Consider the following 24,447-nt stretch of genomic DNA (forward strand, 5'->3'; position numbering starts at 1 on the left):
GTTAATAGAAAGGTTGGAGTAGAAATAAATTCAGAAAAAACTAAGTTCATGTTAGTGTCCTGGCAGCAGACAAGCAGGCAAAATCATAATAGGATGGCTAATAAATCCTTTGAAAGTGTGACAAATTACAAATATTTGGGAACAACAATAACAAATCAAAATGATATTCATGAGGAAATTAGGAGACTAAATTCTGGAAGTACTTGCTACTTTTCAGTTCAAAATATTTTGTCTTCCCACCTAATTTCTAGGAACCCAAAGATTAAAATACACAAAACAATAATTTTGCCTGTTGTTTTTATGGGTGTGAAACATGGTCTCTCATTATCAGGGAGGAACACAGATTGCAGGTGTTTGAGAACAGGGTGTTCAGGAGGATATTTGGGCCTATGACAGAAGAGTATGAGCTTAAAAATTTGTACTCCTCCCCCAAAATTGTCAGGGTGATTAAGTCAAGAAAAATGAGATGTGTGGGACATGTGGCACACATGGATGGGTCAAGAGGTGTGCACTGGGTATTGGTTGGGAAGCCCGAAGGGAAAATACTGCTGGGGAGACCTAGACATAGATGGGAGGATAATATCAAAAGGGATCTATGGGAGATAGGAGTTGAAGGAGACTGGATTTTGGTGGGACTGTTGGAGGGCTTTGGTTAATTCGGTGATGAACCTTCGGGTTCCCTAAGCCATCTAGTTAGTTAGTGGAAAGAATCATTAATGACTTGTTTTAAGGCTGAATCCCACCACTTCCCTGAGGGGATTCAGAAAAATAGGGAGAAAATATCAAATAAACAAACTATGATGTAGCTGGTCTCTTGGCCAAGAATGGAATCCAGGACTTCCTGAATATGAAGCTCATTGAAAGACAACAGAAGTTCAGTATCAAGCATATGGCAATATTCACAGGAATTATTATGATACATGAGGAGGAACTAGACAATAAATTGTTTAAGTATCTCATCACCCAACACCCTGTTCAGCAGATATCAGGAGCTCTTTTCCTGTGGTATGTGATCATTGGGTGGAAGGGACTGGTCACCCGCAGGTAGTGCTCACTTTACGAATATGTGGAAATTTACCTCCACTCCCCATGTATGTTTTTTTGGTGTGGTGCTAAGCCACAGAGACAACAAATTCACATCTGTTTTACCTCTTACATTTAAGTGAGAAAAGCTGCAATTACAAGGAATTCTGCTACAGACATATAAAATTATACAGATCACTAGAATTGCACTTATTACTTACAAGTATTCTGATGAATGTGCACAAGGAATCAGATCTTTCCTTCACCTCATTTATGCGGTCATTAGTTGCATTCTGTAGCGCCTGAGTAGCCCACAGTTCATTCCAGAGCCTCGCTTCTTGTTCATTATTTTCTGATTCTGGACATAAACATAAATAAAATAAACATAAGTAGGGTGCCCAAAATTCATGACCATTTGATGCAAAAGCTATAACAAGCGTAGTGGTTTAGTATGGAAACACTTTAATTACATATCAACATGACAATAATGTCCATGCAGATGTTATGGAATTAAGAGATGTCATACCCCTCGCCATATCCGTGCAATTGATCGGTATCCTTATCCTCATTATCAACACATATTTTCATTCATCGCCGAGTATACTGGGAAGCCTACTGATGTAATAGGGTTGAAGATACAATGATTCTCCAAAGACCAAAACCAATTATTAAACATGGGTGGTCAGGTCAGGACATCTCGGAAGTGAGATGAGAGGTCCATTTTGTCCAGCTGACAGTGAAAAGGGAGTATTGATAAAAGTATGAACATCAGCAGCATAATGGGCCCAGTCTTGTTGCAAAATTACACTGTAAGACCAATATCATCAAATTCTGTAATTCACCAATGTCCATTTGGATCTAGATACCTTTCACTAGTCACACCTAAGAAATATGGTCCAAAATCAGTTCACTGGTGGTAACTATAGCCCACATCACAATATGAGGTGGATGCTGTGCTATTTCTTCAAAGACATGTGGATTCTGTTTAGCCCAGATATAAATATTTAAAGACCTTGCCCAGAAATGTACCACACTGGTTCAGAAGTTACACAGTAAAGTAGCACAAGCCTGATGCCACACATCAACGTCATGGACGCTTAATTCACTGAGATATACAGGTAGCCCTCGATTTTCGCTGATTTTGAAACTAGCAAATCAAAAAGTGGAAAAAAAATTTTTTTTACAATGTATCTAGTACTGATTCTTATAATAAATCGTAATTATTACATCGCTGATTTTGAATAAAAATTATAAATACAGTCATCTCTGCAATTAAGTATGTTTCGTTAACGCGAATTTGCGCCAATGAGATCGATGAATCGGTAAAAGCTGTTTGTGAAATGCAAACTTTTACATATGCGAGTTTGTTCTTACGCAATTTCATTCCCGGCACTTTAAACTTTCAAAGGACTAATTTAATCTCTGCGGAGTTCCCGGGGTTATTTTTACTACGCGATTTTCTATAGGTCGGCGTCTTACATGAATGCAACTATCGCATAACAGCAGAGATGACTGTACACATCAATCACATGCAAATTTTTTCTTTCCGGATTTTCTGAGCTATCAAAGGAATGACTCCTCCAAATAGGCACAAACATGACTGACTGACTGACTCTCTAAAAACTTACTGAGGATGGCAGCAGAATAAGCTAACGAAATATGAAAATTACTTAACCCTAATGTGTCTATAGCTTGAGGTTATATCACTGAATGTAATATGTATTTTCCAGAAACTGCTACACAGAGATTATAGAATATTTAGATTAATACTTATGTGGTTTCTAATGTCTTGAATGCTTTAGCTTACCCATAATTGTGATGTCCTCTTCCATTGGGACCACATATTCACTGGTTAAGTCCGTTACTCTATCAAGCAGATCATCAATGCCTGAGTAATCTTCCATAATGTTCTCCTGAAGTGAAAAGAAAAATGGTCCTTCATTTTAGCACAGTTTTCAATTTGCATTCTTTGCTATATTACAAACCTCCGGTGGTTGTAGTTCATTTACTGTAGATTCTAACATGCTGTTGCATGGACAAATTCTTCTTCACGTTATGTGGTTAAATAAGAAATATTTTGAATAAAAGCTGTAGATTTCATTAAGATTGATACATATACACATAGACATTCCATATACCAGGTATGAGTTTGGTTAGCCATTTTATATTATATTATATAGACTGATTTAAGATCAATGTAAAATAGGGATCAGACAATACAGCACATAAAATTTTTTTCCCAACAACGTTCAGTGCATTACCCTCAAATCCCATATATAATCAAAATCATTTCAGTACTTCCACAAATGAAACATGTAGTGAGTATGCACAATCTGATTACCCACAGTGCTGTAATTTCATAACATGGAATATTGGCACTGATTCTCACCTGTTTTTCACATAATTCTTCCTCCACTACATGCTCTATTCTTTGTGGCGCCTTGCTGCACACAGAAGATATAGTACCACGTGTTTTCATTTCTCTCTGAATCCCGTGGCTACCTCTACACGCGCTAGACACTTCCTTTGCCTGAAATAAATAAAATTACAGAATATAGGAAAACCCGGTTACCTGATATCCTAGGGGACTAGAATTTTTTTCAAGCAAGTTCTATGTTTTGTATTTCTTTACACATTCAAGAATGTATACAGACAGTAATTAAGACAGCATTTTTGGTCAATGCAATGTGGTTTATCAGTTTAGACTTCACGGTTCTAGCTATGGCCTACACTGTCCAGCACTAGATATACTGCATGTTGTGGTAGGTGTTGAAATATCCCACAGACTGCTGAGCGTTCACTGTGTGACTTCTACAAAAATTACTTTAACACAAGTAGCTAGTGTCACTCCCATTATGTTATGTTGTTATCAACTGTAGTGAACTGAAAAGGATATATATATATATACATACATACACGGTAGTCTACAATGGCATAACTTCCACACCAAATTCCATAAAAATCTGTCCAGCAGTTCTTGAGTTTAAATATGCGAATAGAATGACAGGCATGTTTGCCCTGAATGTCATCTCGTACGCACTGTGCAAAGACAGCACAACATTCCCAACGGGATTCAGGAAATGTGAATGAATCAAGGGAAGTAAGATGGCAGCATGTACGTAGTGTGCATGGGGAAAACTTGGGGGGACATGACCACTTGGGAGACCTAGACATAAATGGTATGATAATACTTAAATGGGTCTTGAAGAAACAGTGTGTGAGGATGTGGACAGAATTTATCTGGCTAAGGACAAGGTCTGATGGCATGATCAAGTGAACATGGTAATGAATCTTTGGATTCTTGATCAGCAGAGCGCCCATCACCTTTCCAGGAAGGACCCTACTCTTTGGAGCTAATTATACAAAAAAATTACCTTGGGCATTTCTCCAACTACGTTTTTGCTGCAGCATCGCCCTGTATGAAACCGTGCAGTCACCTGCTTGTCATATGAAACGTTTCCCTTCACTCTAACATCGCTCTTTGCCATATACTTCGTTGGAGGGGGAGCACAGCCTATAGAAGAACCACAGAATGCATTACAGATATTACAGTTTGTAATTTCAAATTGCACTCATATAAAGCAGGAAACATATTTGAAAATGAGTAATACAGGCTTTGTATAGAAGTGAAAACTTATCTCTTTGAGGATGGAACACTGATCACAAGTGTCCGAAAATATCTGTACCTAAGAAGCATCAAGTAAGCAAATAACTTAGGATATTATATAAGAAGCAAAGCTGCTGAATCAAAGGTATAATAATGGTCTCACCATGTACCTTGAGTGGGGACACAAAAGAGCATATAAAATTCTAATTGAGATATCTGGTTTTAGTGAGACAGGTTTTGAGGATGGGAGGTAGATGAAAATGACAAAGGATCATGCCCAACACTGCCACAGTACCAATTAGTGGGAAGCAAGAATTAGAAAGCATCTCTTAAAAGTGATGTAAAATAGGCCAGACCCTCTTCCTTCTTACAATCTTTCCAATTCACCAGTCAGTCATTTTACCACTTTTTAAACTTACTTGCTTAATGCCTCAATTGCTAATACCTCAAACAGATTTTTCACATGTACTTATGTGTGGATATTAAACTTATCTTACTGTGGGGGAGTAACATATATTACAAAGTTTCAACATAAAATGTATAAAATTTGTTGCTGTTATAACTATGTATTTATATTTGTACCAGAAACAAGTACTGTACTATACTATGACCTGCTCTACATCCTTGGCTTAGGCCTATGAAGGATCTATTGAATGTAAATAAATTCTATTCTATTCTATACAAAGAACTGGAAAATTTTTAGTTTTCTTCATATCTCGTTCTATGGTGTGTGAATATGACAAAATGAAACTAAAATGCAGCTAAAAAATACTGAAGCTGTTATTTCGTTTCCAGAAGCTGCCTGTATTGTAAAGTCTGGTTATCAGAATGGACTTACGTAAAGTTTTAAGTTCCTTATTGGAATCTTAGCGAAATTATGGCAGATTTAGCAGTAGAATGAAATGCATTATTTCATTAGGCATAAACACTTGTGTAAGAAAAAACTTTCTAATATCTTGCTGAAACCTAGGAACCCTGGACTTCCAGAACGCCATCCTACCTCACAAACTTCTGTTCATTGACTGTTTACCAAAGTTGTTATAAAATCTTATTGCCATAAACGGATGTTCCTAACTGTTAAATAACAGAACCTCCCACGCCCCTAACTCAATCGTGGTATACATATTGGTGTTAATTGTCTATGTTTTAATGATTTCTTTGGGGGCTACCAGCAATGTGAGGTGGCTGAAAGGTGAAAACACCAACATTTCGACAGACGCTAACAGCCAGAGTAGTCGACGCGCCTACAAACCACCAACGTTTAGAGAACCATCTTCGTCGTCAAGTTCTCGAAACACTGGTGTTTTCGCCTTGCAACCACCTGACACGGCTGAAGAATTCATTATACTCTGTCGCTATGAAAGCTTCAGATCACACATGTCTGTTTTACGAAACGACCCAGTTCAACAAAATGAAGAGACTATGTCAATTATTTGTTAATAAACAATTTACTAGATTCTGTTTTCGAGACGGTTTTGTTTGTTATTACGTCACAGAACATCCCCCAGCCCCGTCTAAAAATCCTTAAGTTGTATACAGTTTCCTGAAGCTGTATGCATTACAAACTTCGGTGTGAGAATAGGCTTACGTGTAGTTTAAAGTTCCTTATTGACATCTCCACAGAAAAAAATGATGTAGCAGTAGAATGAAATAAATAAGTATTTTATTATTAATAAACATATATGCATTAATACACTTACTAATGTCTTGTTTAAACCTTTGAACCTGGGATCTCCAAAACGCCATTCTTCTTCACAAACTTCTGTTCATATTTTGTTTACCAGCTGTTTCTTAGCAACACCAATCGTACTATATTTGTTGGTGGCAATTGTTTTTCCAAGCAACCCGGTTGAACAAGGTAACGTATTTACGCCATTGTTAAAAAACGACCAGTTTCTACTTCAGATGTCGGTCTTGTATTCATACGCCAGCGGGAAATTCAAACACTCTGGGTTCATACTTCTCACCAGACGGTTGGTGTAAAAACATAATAATTTTCAAAATTATTACATTTTATTTTCAAGATAAATGTTTTATTCTTGTTAAGCACTGGTTCCCTGATGTCAAACGAAAACAATACCCATTATGTGGAAGGCATACCAACACACGGACCTATGGAATTTCTTTCTCATTTTATTTAAATATTTTTCTTTCACAGTTCTTTACCTTTTGACTTTGTTCACTATACATAGGCCTATAACCTGCGAACAGGACTGGGAGAAAATTCAACTGGAATTTAAAAATGTTCAAAATTTCAAACCATGCAGTTTTTATTTTTGTCATCATGCATGATACATGCAAAATTCTTTTCTTAAGTAATGCACATTACAGATAATACACACCATTTCAAAAAGCTAGCAAAATAACTACAAACAATGGGTTGGTATGGACTTGGAAGGATAAGCTATCCTGAAATTTACCTGGGACTTGGGAAAACAATAAAAAATCCAAGTCAGGATACCTTGTATGACACCTTGTATAACATTTAAATACCCATCATTCATGATCATGTTCACATATCATTAACATCATTTGGACATTAAACATCATCATTAAACTTGATGGAAGACACTCGGGCTACAAGCCACATCACGTGGCTGAATGGTGAATAAACCATATCTCCTGCCAACATTTTGAGAGCCATATCTGCTCTCATCCTCAGGGCAGCTGCATGACAAAACTGGTCCTCTGTAGCACAATCGCCGATGGGAACTGGCGGTGGACGGGAGGTAGTAGCATGATGTTGCTGGTGGCCCGTCTGTCGCTTTGTTTTGCGCTGACCAACAGGAACCAGCAGTTGAGGTCAAGTGCTCGCTCTTGCTGGCTTGGGCTTCTGGGTGGACAGCAGTTTTGTCACAGAAAACCAGGAGTGGCTCAGAGTGAAACCATTATCCCTATTGCATCTAGAGTTGAAAGCTGAAGTTTTTTTTGGACTCATGAAATTTTGTAAGTACCTACATAATACCATTGACTGGAGGTTATGTTGCTTTTTTCACTGTTAGGCTGGCCTGTAAGTTGCTGTGGGATACAGTGGCACCTTAATGGTCAAAACATAAACCAAAATAATAACAAGTCCAGTACTCTTGTAATTTTTAAGGGAAACAAACAAAAGATAAGGCTGCAAATACACAATAAAGATTTTGATTGAAGTGGTTCTTGTGGGAAACAATGCATTTACCCCTGGTAATTGTAATGGTATCAATAGCTCAGTTCTATCAAAAAATGAACTTCAGGTTTTGCAAATGAGTAGTATCAGTGGGGAAATAATGATAGTGCCTAAACAGCTAATTATTTTCAAATATTAATTTCTAAATCTTGTAGTTTTCATGGATGCTAAATGAGCCATCATAAGTATATTCCATTTTAAAAACTTTAAAAATTCAAAACATAAATATAATCACAACCAAATAATGTACAGATGGTCAAATGTGCATTCTTTCACTACAACATTAATCCACAGGGGAATCAATTTTGTTCAGCATTTTTTCTGTCCATATATCACTTTCAACAAGTACAAACTAGAATCTCTCTTTTAACAAAATCGTCACATACATAACCATTTATACAAGTATCAGTGGCAAATCCTGGTCTAGAAGTTTGGTAATGTTGAAATGCAATGTTATTAAACCCCTCAACAATTACACTACAATGTTAAGGTATTTTAATAACATGCCACTGTCATGCTGCATAGTAAAACACTTCTCTGATACTCTAATTTTTGTGATTTGGTGGTGCACTACTAGCCAGAACCAAGCATTCACCACTGAATAATATATCCCTGATGTAAATCAGGTACTGTGTGTACATAAGAATTATAACAACCACACCCATAACAACTGTCAATAGTGTTCTGGTGAATAATATATAAATTACGACATTTCTCATTACGCACTTTTCTCCAGCCTCCTGTTACTTCTTTCTGCTTGGTCAAAATATTCTGATAAACACCCTGTGCTCAAACAACACTCTCAATCTGTATTCCTCTCTGAAAGTGAGAGACCAAGTTTCACACCCATAGAAAACAAAAGGTCAAATTAAAGTTTTGTCTTTACATTTTTAAATAGCAGAAAGTAAGACAAAAGATTCTGAACTGTGTGGTAGCAAGGCTTCAACACATTCAGTCTCTCTTAATGCTTTCATGAACAAAATTCTGATTTGTTACTGTCGATCCTAAATATTTACCACATTTTTTAAGGGATTTATAAGCCGCTTTTAAATAATAATTTTGTCCTATATTTTGAGAAATGAACATATACACAAACAGCTACTTCATTTTCTCTGTGCATACTCTAGACTAGCATTTCTCAACCTATGGTATGCGTACCACTGTTGGTACGTGAGCCAATGGTGAGTGGTACGCAAACTAAGTAAGAAAATCAAAAGATAATATTAACATAAATAAGTTCTCCCTGAATGCATTTGGTTACTGGTACATTTAATGTGTTAAATTAGAATTAGTGGTATGCCAGTGAAAAAGGATGAGAACCCCTGCTCTAGACCAACTATTCCTTACCAGTAACTAATACAGCTTCTTTTTTAATGACATATATGATTTCATCGAACAAATTAACATCATCAAAACAGACCAGAAGCTGGTATGCCCCGTTCAATTCTAATCCCTCCTTGTTTCTGTTTTTTTATCTTCCTGATGGCATATTCTAAGGCAAAGCTAAAAAAACAATGGTAATAATGCACCTCCTTTTTTTCAAACCATTCTGAATGAGACTAATGGTTACCCATACGTACAATAACAGATTAATTCCACTGCTCCATCAATTCTTCCCCATTCCAAACAAAAGTAATCCATCTGCAGACCCCAGAATATCACATTTTACCTCCTGCTTAAATTTATCTAAGAACACAAAACAGTAGCTTTATTCCAAAGAAATATACTTCAAAGCACTCCATTCATAAAAAATTGGCAGTTACACTTTCAAAACAATTTCAGCTGTCACTTCTAAGGTAACAACTGTAATAGTTCCTGGGCTGGTAAAGCTTGCAATACACAAACATTAAGTAAAAAAATATATAGAAAAATAAATTCTTCACAGTCAAACCTGCAGAAACTTGTACTTTCAGTAAGCAAGCGTTTTCTTGATGGCATCAAAACATCGCCATTTGTCTGGTAAGTAGAATGGTTCAAAAACATGCGGAAAAGGAGTATCAAATCCAGTGACTCTCTGCACAGGTGCTTCCAAATGCAAAAAACATTCCTCCTAGAAACAAATCTTAATTTACATATATTCAGTTATAAGCAATATCACCATGGTATGGCATTGCTCATAAATTACAGGAAAAATTTTGTCATTCAGAATTCTCTTGCTTCTGTACTATCCCTTATACCAGGCATGTCAAACTGGGAATAATATGTACTAAGGGTCACATAAACAGAGGTTACTTCTGGATGTGTATTTTCCATTCATCTATTTTACCACAAGAAACAACAAATTGAATTCAAACACAATTCTACCTTCATTTATTTCAAATAAAAAACAGCAGCACATAAGCAGCCATTTTATATGCATTCAAATCTCAGCGCTTATTACAACTCAGTCATTTGAGGCCACACATTGTCGAGAACTGAGTTGGGCCACATAAAACACTGAAGAGGACCACAAGTTTGACATGTCTGCTCTACATAGTAAAATTAACACAAATAAAAAATACAGTTCTTGTTTCACCTTGCAATGCATTCATAGAAACATCATTATAACCTAAACTTCAAACAGCAGCAGGAAGTAAACAAATGTTTTCAGAGAATACCAACAAAAGGACAAAAATATTAAACCAATACTGAAATAAAAGCATTTCAGAAACGAATCAAATATGCCCGAGTCTCAGGACTGTGCCTGTTTCTAGTAAAAATATATTTCGGGCTCTAACTCACCTGAATTACAGCTGCTATTTCTGATGCAAAGCCACCTGTTAGTGGAGCCTCATGGGCCACAACTGCACGCCCAGTTTTCTTCACTGACTGTAAAATATGTAAATGAGTTAACTCAGTTTTGATTTGGAATTAACTGTATAATTTTCTTGCCTACTTTTACTATTACAAGTAACCTATGAAAGAAAGAGCAACAGATTTACTTTACTTATGTTGGGCATTATCCATTGTCTGAAAGCGAGTCACTCAGTTAACTTCTGTATCTGAATACGAATGTGACAAACAGTGTGTGCACACTGTAACATCTTTATATATCTGATAAAATAATGCTTCATGAGCTTGGTGTACTCCCATTTTCAGATCATTTGCTGTTATTAAATTTACTTTAACTTCAATATTAGTGACAGCTGTACAGTGATCAACATACAAAATAACTAGTAATCAAATGGTTTCAGATTTGATCTCAGCCTCTGACACTCATATTTAAAATAAATCAAATGCTCAAAGGGGGAGGGACATATATCTCATAAGTCTCCTTCTTTTCCCTAAGAAAGGAAAAATAGGCTAAACATGTACATATTTATATAAACAGGATAAAATATCACATGAATGGCTTAATTCTGTATTGTGGGCCAATGATTTTCCTTCAGTAATAGTACAAGGCTGTATAATCTCAACTCACATTACAGACTGTCTCCATATCCCATGGATTGACTGTAACAAGATCAATTACTTCACACTGCACCTTCAGCTGATCCTTAACCATATCTGCAACCTCAATCAAGATGTGCACTTGGGTTCCCCAGGCAATAAGAGTCACAGCATCACCTACAGAATGAAAACACATTTCAGTCTGAAGTAAATGCAAGAGATAATGCCATCCTTGATGCAGTAAGCCAGTTTCTCTAATTTTTTGGTCCCTGTATGGCTGTAAGTCTGTGGCTTAATATATGCCAAAGCAATTTACAACAGTTGGAAAAAATATTTTGTACCAAACAATATTCTTTCCACTCCCGTCTCTTAATTTTGTGACATTTAATGGCACAACCATTGAAGTAGTGATGAAAAGCACACAGAGTTATACGATTGGTCAGAAATGAAGAGGCTCAGCTATGTTACAAATGTTATTATAAATGTTTGAGATTATATCCCTTTAATTTTAATATCATACAAAACCATTAGTTATTATATAATAGATAATTACTTATATTACTTGATACAAATAGGGTTCCAGTCCTCAGAAAACCCGCTTCTTATTACTGGACTGTGGTAGTGAGGATGATAATGATGATGTTCTGGGTTTTGGTGCTGTGAAGATTCATAATTTGCTGCTGACATAATAGGGCCTAATCAAGTACTTTTTACAGTAAAACCTCTTATTTATATTCCTAGAATGCAAGTTATCCTGTAATTTAGACAAAACCCTCAGTTCATCTTTTCCTTCAGAGTAGGACCAAGTGTCACACCATACTGTAACTACTCTTTCCTTGCCTGTAACTAAGATATCTGCTTTCCCCAATGGTAGTGTATACTCCCTGACAGGAACATCCTCCACAGCAGCACGATATAGCACTTTGGGCTCAAAAAAGATGCAGGGATCCTTGTCTTGAATGCAAGCCAACAACAGACCCTTTGCCTTAAATGGACTCCTTGGAATAACAATCTGCTCAAATAAAAATAACAGGCTTACAAAAATAAGGGAAACAGTGACTCCTCACTTTTTGGTGCAGTAAACTTCCAAATTATCACAGAGTTTTGGATTCTTGGTTTATTTAAAGACCTTGAGTTAAATGTAAACTTTTCATGATGAGGAAGAAATTGGCAGATGAGAAATAATTACAGAATTTTTGTCAGAAAACATGATGGGAAGAGACTACACTAGATATATTTAAGAGACAGGATGTGACGCATGGAATGGATTCATCTGGTTCAGGAAGGAATCCATGTTAAGCTCTTGTGAACACAGTAATGAACTTTTGGGTTCAATAAAGCCAAGAAATCTGTTGTCTATTTTAAATTATTATTCAGACATTTAATTGGAGGAACTGAGGGAAACAAAAGAGAAAAATCTTTCAAGAATGTAGCATTTCTCGAGAAGGTCCTCTCTAAACCCAAGTTCACTGCTTCATGGATAATGAGGTCTTCCTGTATGTACAAAGCCAGCCAAGACAGTTCAATCTGCAAAGTGACTAATTACACAATGGGCAACCAGGGTTCAATCAGAAGTAGGGATATTGATTTTTCTTTTCACAACCACATCCAGACTGGTTCTGTGACCCATCCAATGTCCTCTTCAATATGTAATGAGAACTGTTCAACCAAGAGTAAGACAGTAAGAGTGTGCAACTGATGACTCATCCACCTACTGTCAATGTCTAGAACTTCACTTCCATGTCCCTATATCCCTTTATGGTATGATGTTTTGGGATAGGAAACTTTACCTGAACTTTTATATTAGGTGGGTTCTTCTACCAGAGTACCAGAGATAATCAGTTACTTACTTGGTCACTTAGTAAAGGAGACGTAATGAGGGTACTTGCCTTCAGACCTGCTGCATGTGTAAAAAAGCTTTCAGGGCTCTGGGAATGGTAAAGAGAGCCATGACCAACAGCACCCCATGGTGCCCGAACAGTCAACTTGCCACAGTCAAATTCGTTGCCACTTCGATACCTATATTTAGCAGCTTCGTTTACAAGCTGAAATGAAAACAATCTTAATTTTTCACTTTTCTTCAAATTATAATTTGATTATTAATTATACGAACCTAAATACAACATTACCTCCTGAATTAAACAGAATAGTAACAAAAATTTCTGAGAAGACTTATAAATCAACTTACTTCTAAATACACTCAACTGTATACTGAACCTTTCACAAATGGTGTAAATTAACAACTATACAAATTTGACTTACTTTTGTGTATAATTTCCACTAGTGTAAATTTTCATTGACAGTTTTCACACATAACCTCAAAGAATCATATAATTTTTAATATTAAAATTTTTAATGCATCACACAAAACTGTCAAATATGTTTACAACTTATATCTGTACCAAATTTCACAACCTAGCTTCAACACATCACTTATTATTATCTGAAAGCTTAATGCAGATTTTAATGTTAATTTCCATTGGACAAAAAAGTGTTCTTACCAAAAGCTGCATATTCACCACACAAAGTTTAAATGCCAAACATTGAAGCTACAAAGTCTCATCTAGTGAAAAAGTGTTGTTAAATAAACATGAGCCAAACATTAAACAACACTAAACACACATCCAGGTTAGAAATTTGCACAGTTGCCTTGCTGGTATTATCAGTGATAGTGAACTTAAAACAGGAAGGAGTGGAGGCCTCTAATGGCATAATGTTTATAGCAAGTCTCATGAAAATTCATGCACTGATTCAAACACTCTTGGGGCAGGGAACAGACACAAATAGAAAGGCACACACATAAGAATTTTATTGCAACCTCAACTTCTGCTATATAACAAGCAAGAATACTCAAAAACATAAAGAATGACACTGGCATTGTCTTGATTGACCAACTGCATGGAAACTAGGATGATTAAATGTGTAGGATAAGTTGCATTCACAGGGAAGATGAAAATGCATATAGAATTTTAGTCTGAAAACCTAAGGGGGGAAAAAAACACTTGAGAAACCTAAACACAAATGGGAGGATAATAATGAAATGCATCTTGAACAAATATAGTATGAGAGTTTGGTGTGGACTGGATCACATAGCTCAGGAGAAGGTCCAGTGATAAGCTCTTAAACACTATTAAAGCTTCAGGTCTCACAAACTACAAATTTTTAAACTGTCTAAATGACTATAAGCTTCTCAAGGACTCAACTCCACAGAATTACTTTAGTTTCTCAACAAACTCCATAGTGCAAAGCTGCAAAGTCAATACATATTTCCTCCTCAGGTGGTCAAAAGATCCTGGGCCTCTATGGAACCTGAATATTCTTTACTGTGTACTTACCTAATCTCAAAACAACTAAATTCGATCCTCTGCACTAAACTAAGATTGATCAAAAACAGCAGAAAAGTAAACCAAACCAAATTACACTAAATCTAAAGAAATGGTAAGTTCTGTCTTATGCTGGCATCACTGAAGGGAGACAAGCAGAGGGCCAAAATCTCTCAAACTAAGCACATGGTATCAGGGAAAAGGAATGCTTGCAGAAGTAACAGTATCTACAGCCTTATCCAAACACAGACTGGTCCAGTAAACATAAAAGGCTAAGGTCTGTTCAGGACTGTAGGGGAACTGGAAGGAGTGGCAGAACTATTTATTTACTTAAATAAACAAGGCTCCAGAAAAACAACCTGAAGTCCATCAGAAATTTAAATCATGAACTTGCTCTAAAGGTTTCTTTTACAATACTCAATTAAAACACAATTTAAAATTAAGGTTAAAAATCCTTTTTGCACATACTTGGCCAGTCAGCAAATCCACACATTACCTGATCAAATGCTGGATAGATATAATCAGCAAACTGTATTTCTGCAACTGCTGTTGACCCTGCAACAGCACAACCAATCCCAAATCCCACAATTCCTTGCTCACATATCGGTGTATTGAACACTCTGTCCTTGCCAAATCTCTTCTGCAGGTCTAGGGTGCAGCGAAACACTCCACCAAATGCCACATCTTCTCCAAAGACAACTATAACACAGCAAGAAATTAAAACACAAGAAAAATAGGTAAAATCAAAGATACTGTCGAATGGACATGTGTTATGCATGACCAGACTTTTGAGAGAATAGAAAATGAAAATATGACACAATAAAACAGGGGAGACCACGGGCAAGGTATAGACACAAGTGACAGAAGATATACATAACTAATGAAAGTGTAATTTTGCCAGTTGTGCTGTATGACTGTGAAACTTCGTCTCTCACTTTGAAGGAGTAATATAGATTGAGGGTCCTTGAGAACAGAATGTTGAGGAAGATATGTGGACCTAAAAGGGAGGGATATGGATCATAGAGAAAACTGCATAATGACGAACTTCACACCTATATTCCTCACCTGATATTGTTAGGGTGATTAAATCGAGGGGGGTGAGGTGGGCAGGGCGTGGGACACACATGGGGGAGGGGTGTTTACAGGGTACTGTTTGAGAGGCCTGAGGGGAGGAGACTGCTGAAAAGACCTAGGTGTAGGTGGGAGGATAATGTTACGATGGACCTTAGGGAGATAGGAATCAATGGAGTGAAGTGGATGCAGCTAGCTCTGGACAGAGTCCAGTGGCATGTTTCTGTGAACATGGGGATGAACCTTCCAGTTCCATAAAGAAAGTGGGCTATTCTTTAACAAGCCATGTATACAACAAATTTTTAAAAGAATTTCCTGCACCATAGTGAGTAAGTGAGGCATAGATAGGATATTAAAATGATCCTTAGAAAAATAGTGTTACAGTATGGACTTCATTCAGCTGGCTTGGGATAGGGACCAGAGGCAGGCTCTTCTGAACACGGTTAATGATACTTTTGGTTCCATAAAAGATGGGAAATTCTTGATGAGCTAAGCTACTATTAGCTTCTCGAGAAGGGCTGGAGTTAGATAGTAAGTTACTAGGACTCAGGCGGAAGAGTCATACACTCCCATGAAGTCAGGCCAACCCACAATGCATTAGTTCACTTCACAGATACACTATGCAAGGCTGAAGATTTGACTAAGGTGCCAAATAACCTTGTGTTGGTCTTGGATGGCTGTATCTCAATATTTTCAAAAATGTGGCATTGGACTGCCAGGGGCCAATGTCCACTGCTTGAGTAACATGGAAGGAATCTAACAATTTTCATCATTTCAGCAGTAAAACTGTTTCCAACATTGATGATACAAAATTTTACATTTGCAAAGTCTTCTTTACTTACTTGCTGTGGAATCATTTATTAAAGTTGTATATAAAGCATTGTTAATGGCCTGGCAAAGATTCATCGAAGTGGTTTCATCTGAAAATTTCAGAAAGAAACTGTCTTTGAAGGAAGCAATAATGAATTCCTAAATCAACAAGTGATGCAATATTCAATAATTAAAGACTGTTTCATGTTTTGGTTGGAAAATGGAGAAGACTGACTCTATTATTAAGAAAGTAGTTGCCTGCAAAATAAACTAGTCAGGCACATGCAGAAAACTACAACACTACATGTAGCTATGGAAAGTTTAGTTTCAAAATAGCAAAATAAAATAAAACATCATTCTTGTTAAAAGTATTACCTTCTTCAAGTGGCTTCTCTGGAAAAAACTTAAATTCAATATAACGCTTAGTTATACACTTATGTAAAACACTGGGAGACCTGACAATAATGCTTAACTCTTTAACTTGACTTCTCATACATGCCTTCCACACAGCAAACGCCATTGCTGAACTATATGCAAATAGTAAAGGTAACGTAAGTTAATTTAGAGATTTGCGTTCAGGAGTAGCTAAGTTTCCGTGGAAGACACCACAGATGAGATATATAAAGTCATTGTTCATGCAATGATCAGCGCAGGACTTTCTCTATGAGCGTTATCTGAAATAAGTAATGTTTGTCACACATTCATCACATGCATCGAGCGAAATGTAATTCATATTATCACTCCGAGTCTTCTACGGCAGGTATCATCACACACACGAGAATGTGCAATGATATATCTGCTCTTGAAAACTTTCTCACAAGGCAGTGACTACTTAAACACTTGTATGGCAAGGTTAATTAAGTCAGTACACTTTCCACCATTTGAATGGATCTTCCCCGGGGCTGTCCAAGAACTCCTGTGACCTGGTTACTTTTGGAGTAACCCTAATAGATACGTAAGACATATTTGATTCTTCAGTCGACAAAAAAGTTCGTAAATTGGTGTTATTATGTCACAGATGATCAAACTAAAGTACTTTTAAACTGCCGCCCGCTTTTGTGCGCGCCACAGTGGACAGAATGTGAATTACAAATAACCAAAACTCAAAGACAGTAGCTTCACTTGTTTATTCATAGTCTTTCACGTAGGAAAAAAGTTACCTCAATTTAACATTCTAAATTCAGTTATTGTAAATAAAAATTGTTTCTGTTTATTTTATTTGACTTCATTGCTTCACTTGGTATATGCAATCCATTTCTCGCATTTATTTATACAATCGATCGTCTGATGGCAGCAGGAGTTGAACATTTCAGAGTTTTAAATTGTACACTTTAATCCACAACCAAGCCATACAATAATTGGTGATCAGTAAGAAGGGGTTACGCCAATATACACTTTGACGTAAGCCCTCGCACCAGTATTGAACTTTGTGGGGGTAATAGCAATCCTTATGGCTAACAGAACCACTAATTTGTCTCATACCGCTGTATGTTATACTTCAGTTCTTAGTAATTCAAATTTGGAAGAATTGTAGGCACTAAAATTGCTACATTAATAAAACCCAGAATCATGAAATTAAACAGAAATTGGAGATTTAATTGATATAATTAATGTGTATTTCCGCCCCCTTTCGGTAATGGTGGATGTGAAGTTTGGTACGATCAAAGAATATATAAATGTTCAAAGAGTGTGATTTGTCTTTTACTTGATTTCGGTTTACTTGTATCGCCTGTGAAAGGGTGCACGGTAAAATTGCGGGTTTAGAATCGGAATGCAGGGCTGACGTGTATTTTATTTATGGTGTAGTTCAATATTTTTGATACTTTCGAAGAATGGAACTTCATAGAGATACAACATTAAATACAAGATTTGTACCTTGGTTTAATATGTAAGGAAAGTTGCTCTTACCATGTTTCTGTGTAGGTTATGTTTGTTTGCGAGTAATGTTAAAACGTCTGGAGACATCCGTTGGTTTCTTAGAATTTGTTTCTGTTCGTCCCCATCTTGCCTAAATGTTTTTATTTGCAAATAAAGTGGCTAGTTAAATTTGGCAAATCACACCAGGGCATATTTTAAACTTTTTTGGACTTTATTCCAGGTCTGAATGGGACGAAGCTTACAAGCAGATTTATTCAGATGACACAGTGGCACAAGTGAAAGGTTTTGAACGTTTACTTGTTTGGAAAGCAAGGTGTGTTGCTTTGTTAATGTGAATGAGAAATTAGCTAGTGGCACTAAACTTTGATTTACCAAATATCATAATTATAATCTCTGTTGAAAAGTTGCTAGTTACTCAGTGTTTGTGGAGTAGGAATATTTACCAACATGTTTGCAATGCTATTAGACTAATTATCCTGTTGATTTTAATCCATGTCTTTACACCTTATTTCTCCAATATGTACTCTATTATTGTGCCGTACATTTTTCCATTTTACTGTACATATCCTTTCATCTGATTGAATAATAATCTATGCCATTGAAAGCAGCTAACTTTATATCTGTCTCCATGAAATATTTCAGGTGTCCGCAGGGCATCCCAACTGGAGCACAGTGCACATTAGACCTAATCCAGATATGCCTGAAAGACAGGGAAGTGTGGCCTCAGATTGCAAATGGCTTGATGCCTCCCTACCATGAACATGAGTTGCAACTAATGTATGCCATGGCTGTTCTGAGATACCTGAACCATCTTGCAACACTGGCAAAAAATAAGATTCAGAGTCTGTATAATATGGCAGCTAGGCTACACATACCTGACTGGATCGTTAATATACGTCATGACACTTCACACAACCACAATCTGCCATCACTTACCATCTTGAGAGAAGCAGCTCATTTTTGTCTAGATTGGATACATGTAATTATTACAGTAGATATGTACCCAGTGAGGCATAGGGGTAAGAATAGTGAACTAACATTGCACTGGGAGGAAGTCAGTTTAAATTAAAGCTGAAAGACCAGCTATTCTGAATAAGGATTTTCATGGTTTTTCTTAGTCCCTCCAGACAAATGCTAGGATTTTACCTCTAAATCAGTTACTGGTGTAGTCCTTCAACATTATTTTCAAATTGCAATTCATAGTTGTAGTTTCTTTTTTATTGTACATTAAGTGTGCACATACCACACCACACATACCATTGAATAAACCAAAAAATGGGTGAGACTGAATTCAGTGAATTGCAGCATGAGGTGGGCCATTTTCTCTCTCATGATAAATGAGTAAAGCTTTTGATGGAATAGTGACAGGTGGGGAGGGGAGACCAAAGTACTTGAAGTGAAACCTGTCCCTGTGCCATTTGATTATCACACCTGTTACTAGGACTGTCTTAGAATTAAACACAGGTCTGCACATGAGAAGCCATCTACATTTAGCACAATGTACTGAGCTAGTCAAGTATTTGCTACTTTCATGCAAGCTGAAGGTTCATTGCTGTGTTTACAAAACTCATCACTGTACCCTTTCCTGGACTAGCTTGACACAGTGCATTCTTATACTTTTTCTTTAATATCCATTTTAATATTATCCTGTGTAAGTCTTCTAAGTCATCACTTCCATTGATGTTTCTTGCTCAGAATTTTGATAAATTATTTCTTACTTCCTGTGATTCCTGCATGTCTCACCCATTTCATCCTTGATTAAATCACCCTAAGATTATTAGTTGACAAGTAAGAATTTTAAGATTTCTCATTATATAAATGTTTTTTACTCTTTCATTCATGTTTCTTAGGTAAATACACCAAGAAACACTTTGTCTCGCTATAATCCAAAATGATGAAATTTGTAGTTGTCCTCAACTTGACAACTTCACAGGCATGCAAGGTGCTGCCTATTGATTATTCATATTTGTTATTTTATAAGTGTCCATATCAGCCTGACCCATTGGACTTCACGATTCTTTTCTAGGAACATTATTGGAAGAACGAGGCAGAGATGACAACAGACTGGATTGCGGGTGATGAGTCAAACATCTACATTGAAGTGGTCCATAAATTGAAAGAGATTGTTGAAACATGGCAGGCAATCATGTTGTATTCATCAGCTGGTCTTACAACTTTTGCTGAAATACCAGATTTAAAATTGCAGTCAGTTACTATAATATTATATTTGAATTGATATTAGAATCTTACTGAGCAGAAATGTAAGATTTACAAGAAAATTACAGTGTCTCTTGATGTTCTTGTAGGAAACATCTCCGTGATGAGAAAGAGAAATACGGTGTAAGGAATATGGATAAAATGATAAGGAAATTGAGACATCGAGGACATACATTACAAAACACTGAGGTATGTTTGGAATAAATATGAGTCCGTGAACTTTTTAGTTTTCATGTCTATAATATGATTCTAAAGGTTTGTGACAGTGGTACTTTCTTTGGAACTTGTCTGAATCAAAAAGAGCTGTAAGATTTTTTTAAACTGGCTGTCTCTGTCTTCAGCATAAAATGAGATAGTACAGTGGCTAGGTTGAAACTGCATTCCACAGTCCTTACAAGTAAAAGGCAAGGGGATGGGAAGGGTGAAAGTGGTAACAGTAAGCTTATATTACCCAAACAAACATTTCCCAGTAGTATTACTATGTAGATAACAGTCTTAGTTCCTTTGTCAACAATGTATTTATGTAGTATATGAGTTTGTTTTCCTTCTGTCTGTAAGCTAGCCAAAAGCAGAAGACATTCAGAGAAAATATTTTGATAACACATTTATAATAATGTAATGAATGTATCATATTTTATTTCAAGATGTCTGAAGCACAGATTCTCATAATCAATCAACTGAAAGCCTGCATGGAAACAAGTGGCATGTTTGGAGACAGACATGAGATCCTGGTTAATGTCTTGCTGGAAGGAGATGGCTTTTTAGCATCACCAGACTTTTTATCGGTATTCAACTGTGATGGTAGTAAGTCAGTGGTCATTATGAATGGATACTTAAACAGTTGCAAAGCAAACTATGCTACCACCATGCATCTTATTTAGGACAAATTAGAGTTCTAAGTTTTTATAGATTCTGGGATTTTGTGACTTTGAGTTTTGGTGAAAACTGGTATGTGGTTATATTTCCCTTTTGCTGCTAATCATAATACTAGCAACCTGCATCCATAAAACATTATTTCAAATTCAAACATCACAGCATTATGGCTCTTACATTTATGCAACATTCTTTTTCCTGAAAGGGCAGTTAGACATCTGTTGACTGTATGTATAAGCTTTTGCTGAAATTAAATGCAAGATACTCATGATATAACTTTGTTTTTCAAGTTGTAGGTTGTATTATAAAGTTGTTACAGCTTCTATAGATATAAACAGATTTTAGAAGATGGCATTAGTAAACTTTTAATGTCTTCTGATAAATTATTTCTTAAATACCTCAACAGATGTCAGAACTAAACACACTTGATTTAGGACATAATAGTGACAATGTCATTTCTTAGGGTAGTTGGATAAAAATAGCTGATACATTTCTCCAAACCATTTTTATAATCTAAAATACTGTAATCAACAAAAATTCAAAGTTCAACACCTTATTCAAGGCAACGTTTCAGTTAATTTAAGTTAGGAAAATTTGTGAAGTTTAACATTTATTTGGTATAGTATAGTTTAATATAGAATAGGACAGTAAATGTAATGAACAGTTCTTTCTTCCAGATGCTTTGGGACTGACAAATGATAGCCTTCCAGTTAATTTCCGAAGTTTATGGAAAGCCATGTTAAACTTCCTATATCAGAGCAAAGTAATTCCTTTACTCATGGAAAAGCTAATTGACATATCTAATTCTGGGAACGAGAGTCGTCATCGTCGTAAAATGGCTGCTATATGGCTTAAAGAATTGGCCCAGGGTCTCAGTAAAGTTAAGAAAACTGTAGAATTGGTTCAGAACTGGGATCAGAAAGGGTTTGGTAGCAGAGAATCACGAAAAGTGTACAAAACTCAGAAATCAAAATCAAAAAGAAAGCTGAAAATGAAACTTACTACTTCACACATTCACAAAGAAATGGTAAAGAAAGTTGAGAAATGTAATCCACATCTGAAGAAGGTAATGCCATTAAAAATCCAGAAGTTGCCAAACAAATTGACTAAATTACAACTTATACAGGAAACCATTGTGAAACCCAGCACATGGACAAAGATCTTCCTTCCAAGGTATGTTGCATGTTATTCTGCTTTCATTTCAGCAAATTGTATAAAAACATGGTGTAGAGGAGAATGTTTGCATTCCTGTTACATGTTGTCTTGCTGAACTGAGTTTGATGAAACTATACATTGAGAAATGTTAAAAGAAAGAAAAAACATATTTGTTGTCAAACAAATTGTAGAATGTGGGTTTGTGCTTTATCATCAGTGCTTTTATGCACGTTTGCTTATTTATTTTAAGTTTTATCATCAGATGATTACAATGCAATAAACTTCTCAGAGGGTATAAAGGAACAGCTAACTCTTGATTTTTATGTGAATTCATCTGAAATTTTATACCTTACCAAAAACGAAAGCATATATACAACATATGTATGCTTCAATTCATAAAGTGCATAATACAGCAAGAAAAATGTTATGCTGCAGAAAATAGAATACATTTTTTCTTATTTTTGGTCCTGGAACACGCACATGAAGTTTGTAAACATACTTCTGACTCATCCTGTATATGCAGTGTGGGATGCTCTTTGTATTGTAAGAGGGTCATATTTGAGTGATAACATTAAAACTGTCACATGTTGACGTTACAATATTGCAACTTCCATATATATTTCGATTGGAGTGTAAGTAGATCAGAATAAATTAATATAGATTATTGACCATTACTATATTAATTCCAGAATTATATAAAAATATGTTAATTTGAATGAAACATGTAAATTTTTGTAGCTTTTTGTGATGAAATATGAAAATTTAATTTTTTAGTGTGATGGAACTTTTGGACCCTCCACTACCTAAAGATACTAAAGAGAAGCTAATAACTTTGGTTGACATTTATACCCAAGAACAGCATTTGTCAAATGAAGAAAGCATTTTAATGGATTCACAAGTCTACACAGTCAGTAACATCAAGGGGAAACATGGGGTAATTCAGAGTGATTGTGTTGAAGAAATGGATGTGATAGACAACGTAATGAAAAGCCAAGCAACCTGTTCATCTCCCGCAATACAGTCCCACTGGACTCGTTATGAAGGTACTGTACAATTTTTATTTGGTAAATTAGACAGTGACAGATGGCAGCATATTATTAACATTTATGTAACAGAAATACATTGTGAAGATGTGAATTGGACTGAGTTGGCTTAGGTTAGGGTCAGATAACAACCTTCTGTGAATACTAATAAGAGGTAGGGAATTTGACTAGATGAGCTACTTCCAGCTTCTCAAGGACTCTGCTGCATGTAGTTGGTTGATGCCAACTAATTATTTCAATATGAAGTACACATTTTTTTCCAAATGCATTGTCATTGGCCTTGGATGGTCATTTATTGTTATTATTTAAATTTCATAGTTGCATTTCCTCTACACCATGACTTGGTTGCCAGATCAAATGTGAAAATGAGCTTTGTGCTTAAGTAGGAGAGGTTTTAAGAAATGCATTCAGTCCTTGGCACACTTAGACTGGTTGTATTAAGCTAGTATTTATTATTTTCAGATCTCGAGGCTTGGAGTAAATGTCCTCTCGGAAAACTACCATGGCAAACTGAAGGGTCTGCATTGCAGTTTCAACTTCCCTGTGACTGTATCTGGCAACCATGCAAACAGCTAGATAACTATAGAATTGCAGAAAAGAATCTACCTGGGTTCTTCCATAAGAATATCAACTGGGATGAAGTGCTCTCAAAACGACCAAGAAGAAACAAACAGATGCATCGAGAATATCGATATACAGATGTAGTTGAAAAGGCTTTCTCTATGGTATCAAATGTAAACTAGCAAGGTATCTTGCTACAGTTGATCATAATAGATGGTTGCAAGTCTGAAAATAATATCCAAGACAGCAGATTGGTATTCTTGAGTTTCTTGGTTTGTTTCCTTATATTATAATTTAGCATGTATGAATATACAAGGAGCAGTCAGAAAATAAATTTATAAGACATATATC

The 24,447-nt window shown here is 36.1% G+C and overlaps 3 protein-coding genes across 3 annotated transcripts in view; 1 reads left to right on the forward strand and 2 right to left on the reverse strand.

Annotated features, from left to right (window-relative positions):
• The window catches only part of LOC110833989 (uncharacterized), a 10,530-nt gene extending 3,890 nt beyond the window's left edge, over positions 1 to 6,640 (reverse strand). Inside the window, exons 1-5 of the mRNA XM_022072666.2 lie at positions 6,331 to 6,640; positions 4,398 to 4,537; positions 3,413 to 3,553; positions 2,831 to 2,936; positions 1,245 to 1,381 (exon numbers count right to left, since the gene is read on the reverse strand). Coding sequence (XP_021928358.1) covers positions 1,245 to 1,381; positions 2,831 to 2,936; positions 3,413 to 3,553; positions 4,398 to 4,537; positions 6,331 to 6,376 — 570 coding nt within the window. The 5' untranslated portion in view covers positions 6,377 to 6,640. The remainder of the gene's footprint in view (positions 1 to 1,244; positions 1,382 to 2,830; positions 2,937 to 3,412; positions 3,554 to 4,397; positions 4,538 to 6,330) is intronic.
• A 242-nt stretch (positions 6,641 to 6,882) lies between these two features.
• On the reverse strand, positions 6,883 to 17,343 carry BckdhB (Branched chain keto acid dehydrogenase E1 subunit beta). Its single transcript, XM_022072665.2, has 8 exons — positions 16,745 to 17,343; positions 16,402 to 16,479; positions 14,985 to 15,187; positions 13,055 to 13,210; positions 12,006 to 12,177; positions 11,197 to 11,342; positions 10,518 to 10,604; positions 6,883 to 9,846 (listed from the first exon to the last, which is right to left on the reverse strand). Exons 1-8 carry the CDS (start codon positions 16,887 to 16,889, stop codon positions 9,706 to 9,708), a joined length of 1,128 nt encoding a protein of 375 aa, XP_021928357.1. The 5' UTR covers positions 16,890 to 17,343; the 3' UTR covers positions 6,883 to 9,705.
• A 692-nt stretch (positions 17,344 to 18,035) lies between these two features.
• LOC110833998 (uncharacterized) lies at positions 18,036 to 24,443 on the forward strand. The gene is made up of 9 exons (XM_022072678.2): positions 18,036 to 18,257; positions 18,468 to 18,560; positions 18,890 to 19,226; positions 20,274 to 20,452; positions 20,554 to 20,653; positions 21,109 to 21,268; positions 22,015 to 22,510; positions 23,267 to 23,535; positions 23,998 to 24,443. Exons 1-9 carry the CDS (start codon positions 18,202 to 18,204, stop codon positions 24,276 to 24,278), a joined length of 1,971 nt encoding a protein of 656 aa, XP_021928370.2. The 5' UTR covers positions 18,036 to 18,201; the 3' UTR covers positions 24,279 to 24,443.
• Positions 24,444 to 24,447: the final 4 nt, after the last annotated feature.

The sequence above is a fragment of the Zootermopsis nevadensis genome, unplaced genomic scaffold (assembly GCF_977971745.1).
Source record: "Zootermopsis nevadensis isolate Lab colony 2312 unplaced genomic scaffold, Znev_1.0 Znev_ptg000017l, whole genome shotgun sequence".
Classification (NCBI taxonomy): Eukaryota; Metazoa; Arthropoda; class Insecta; order Blattodea; family Termopsidae; genus Zootermopsis; species Zootermopsis nevadensis.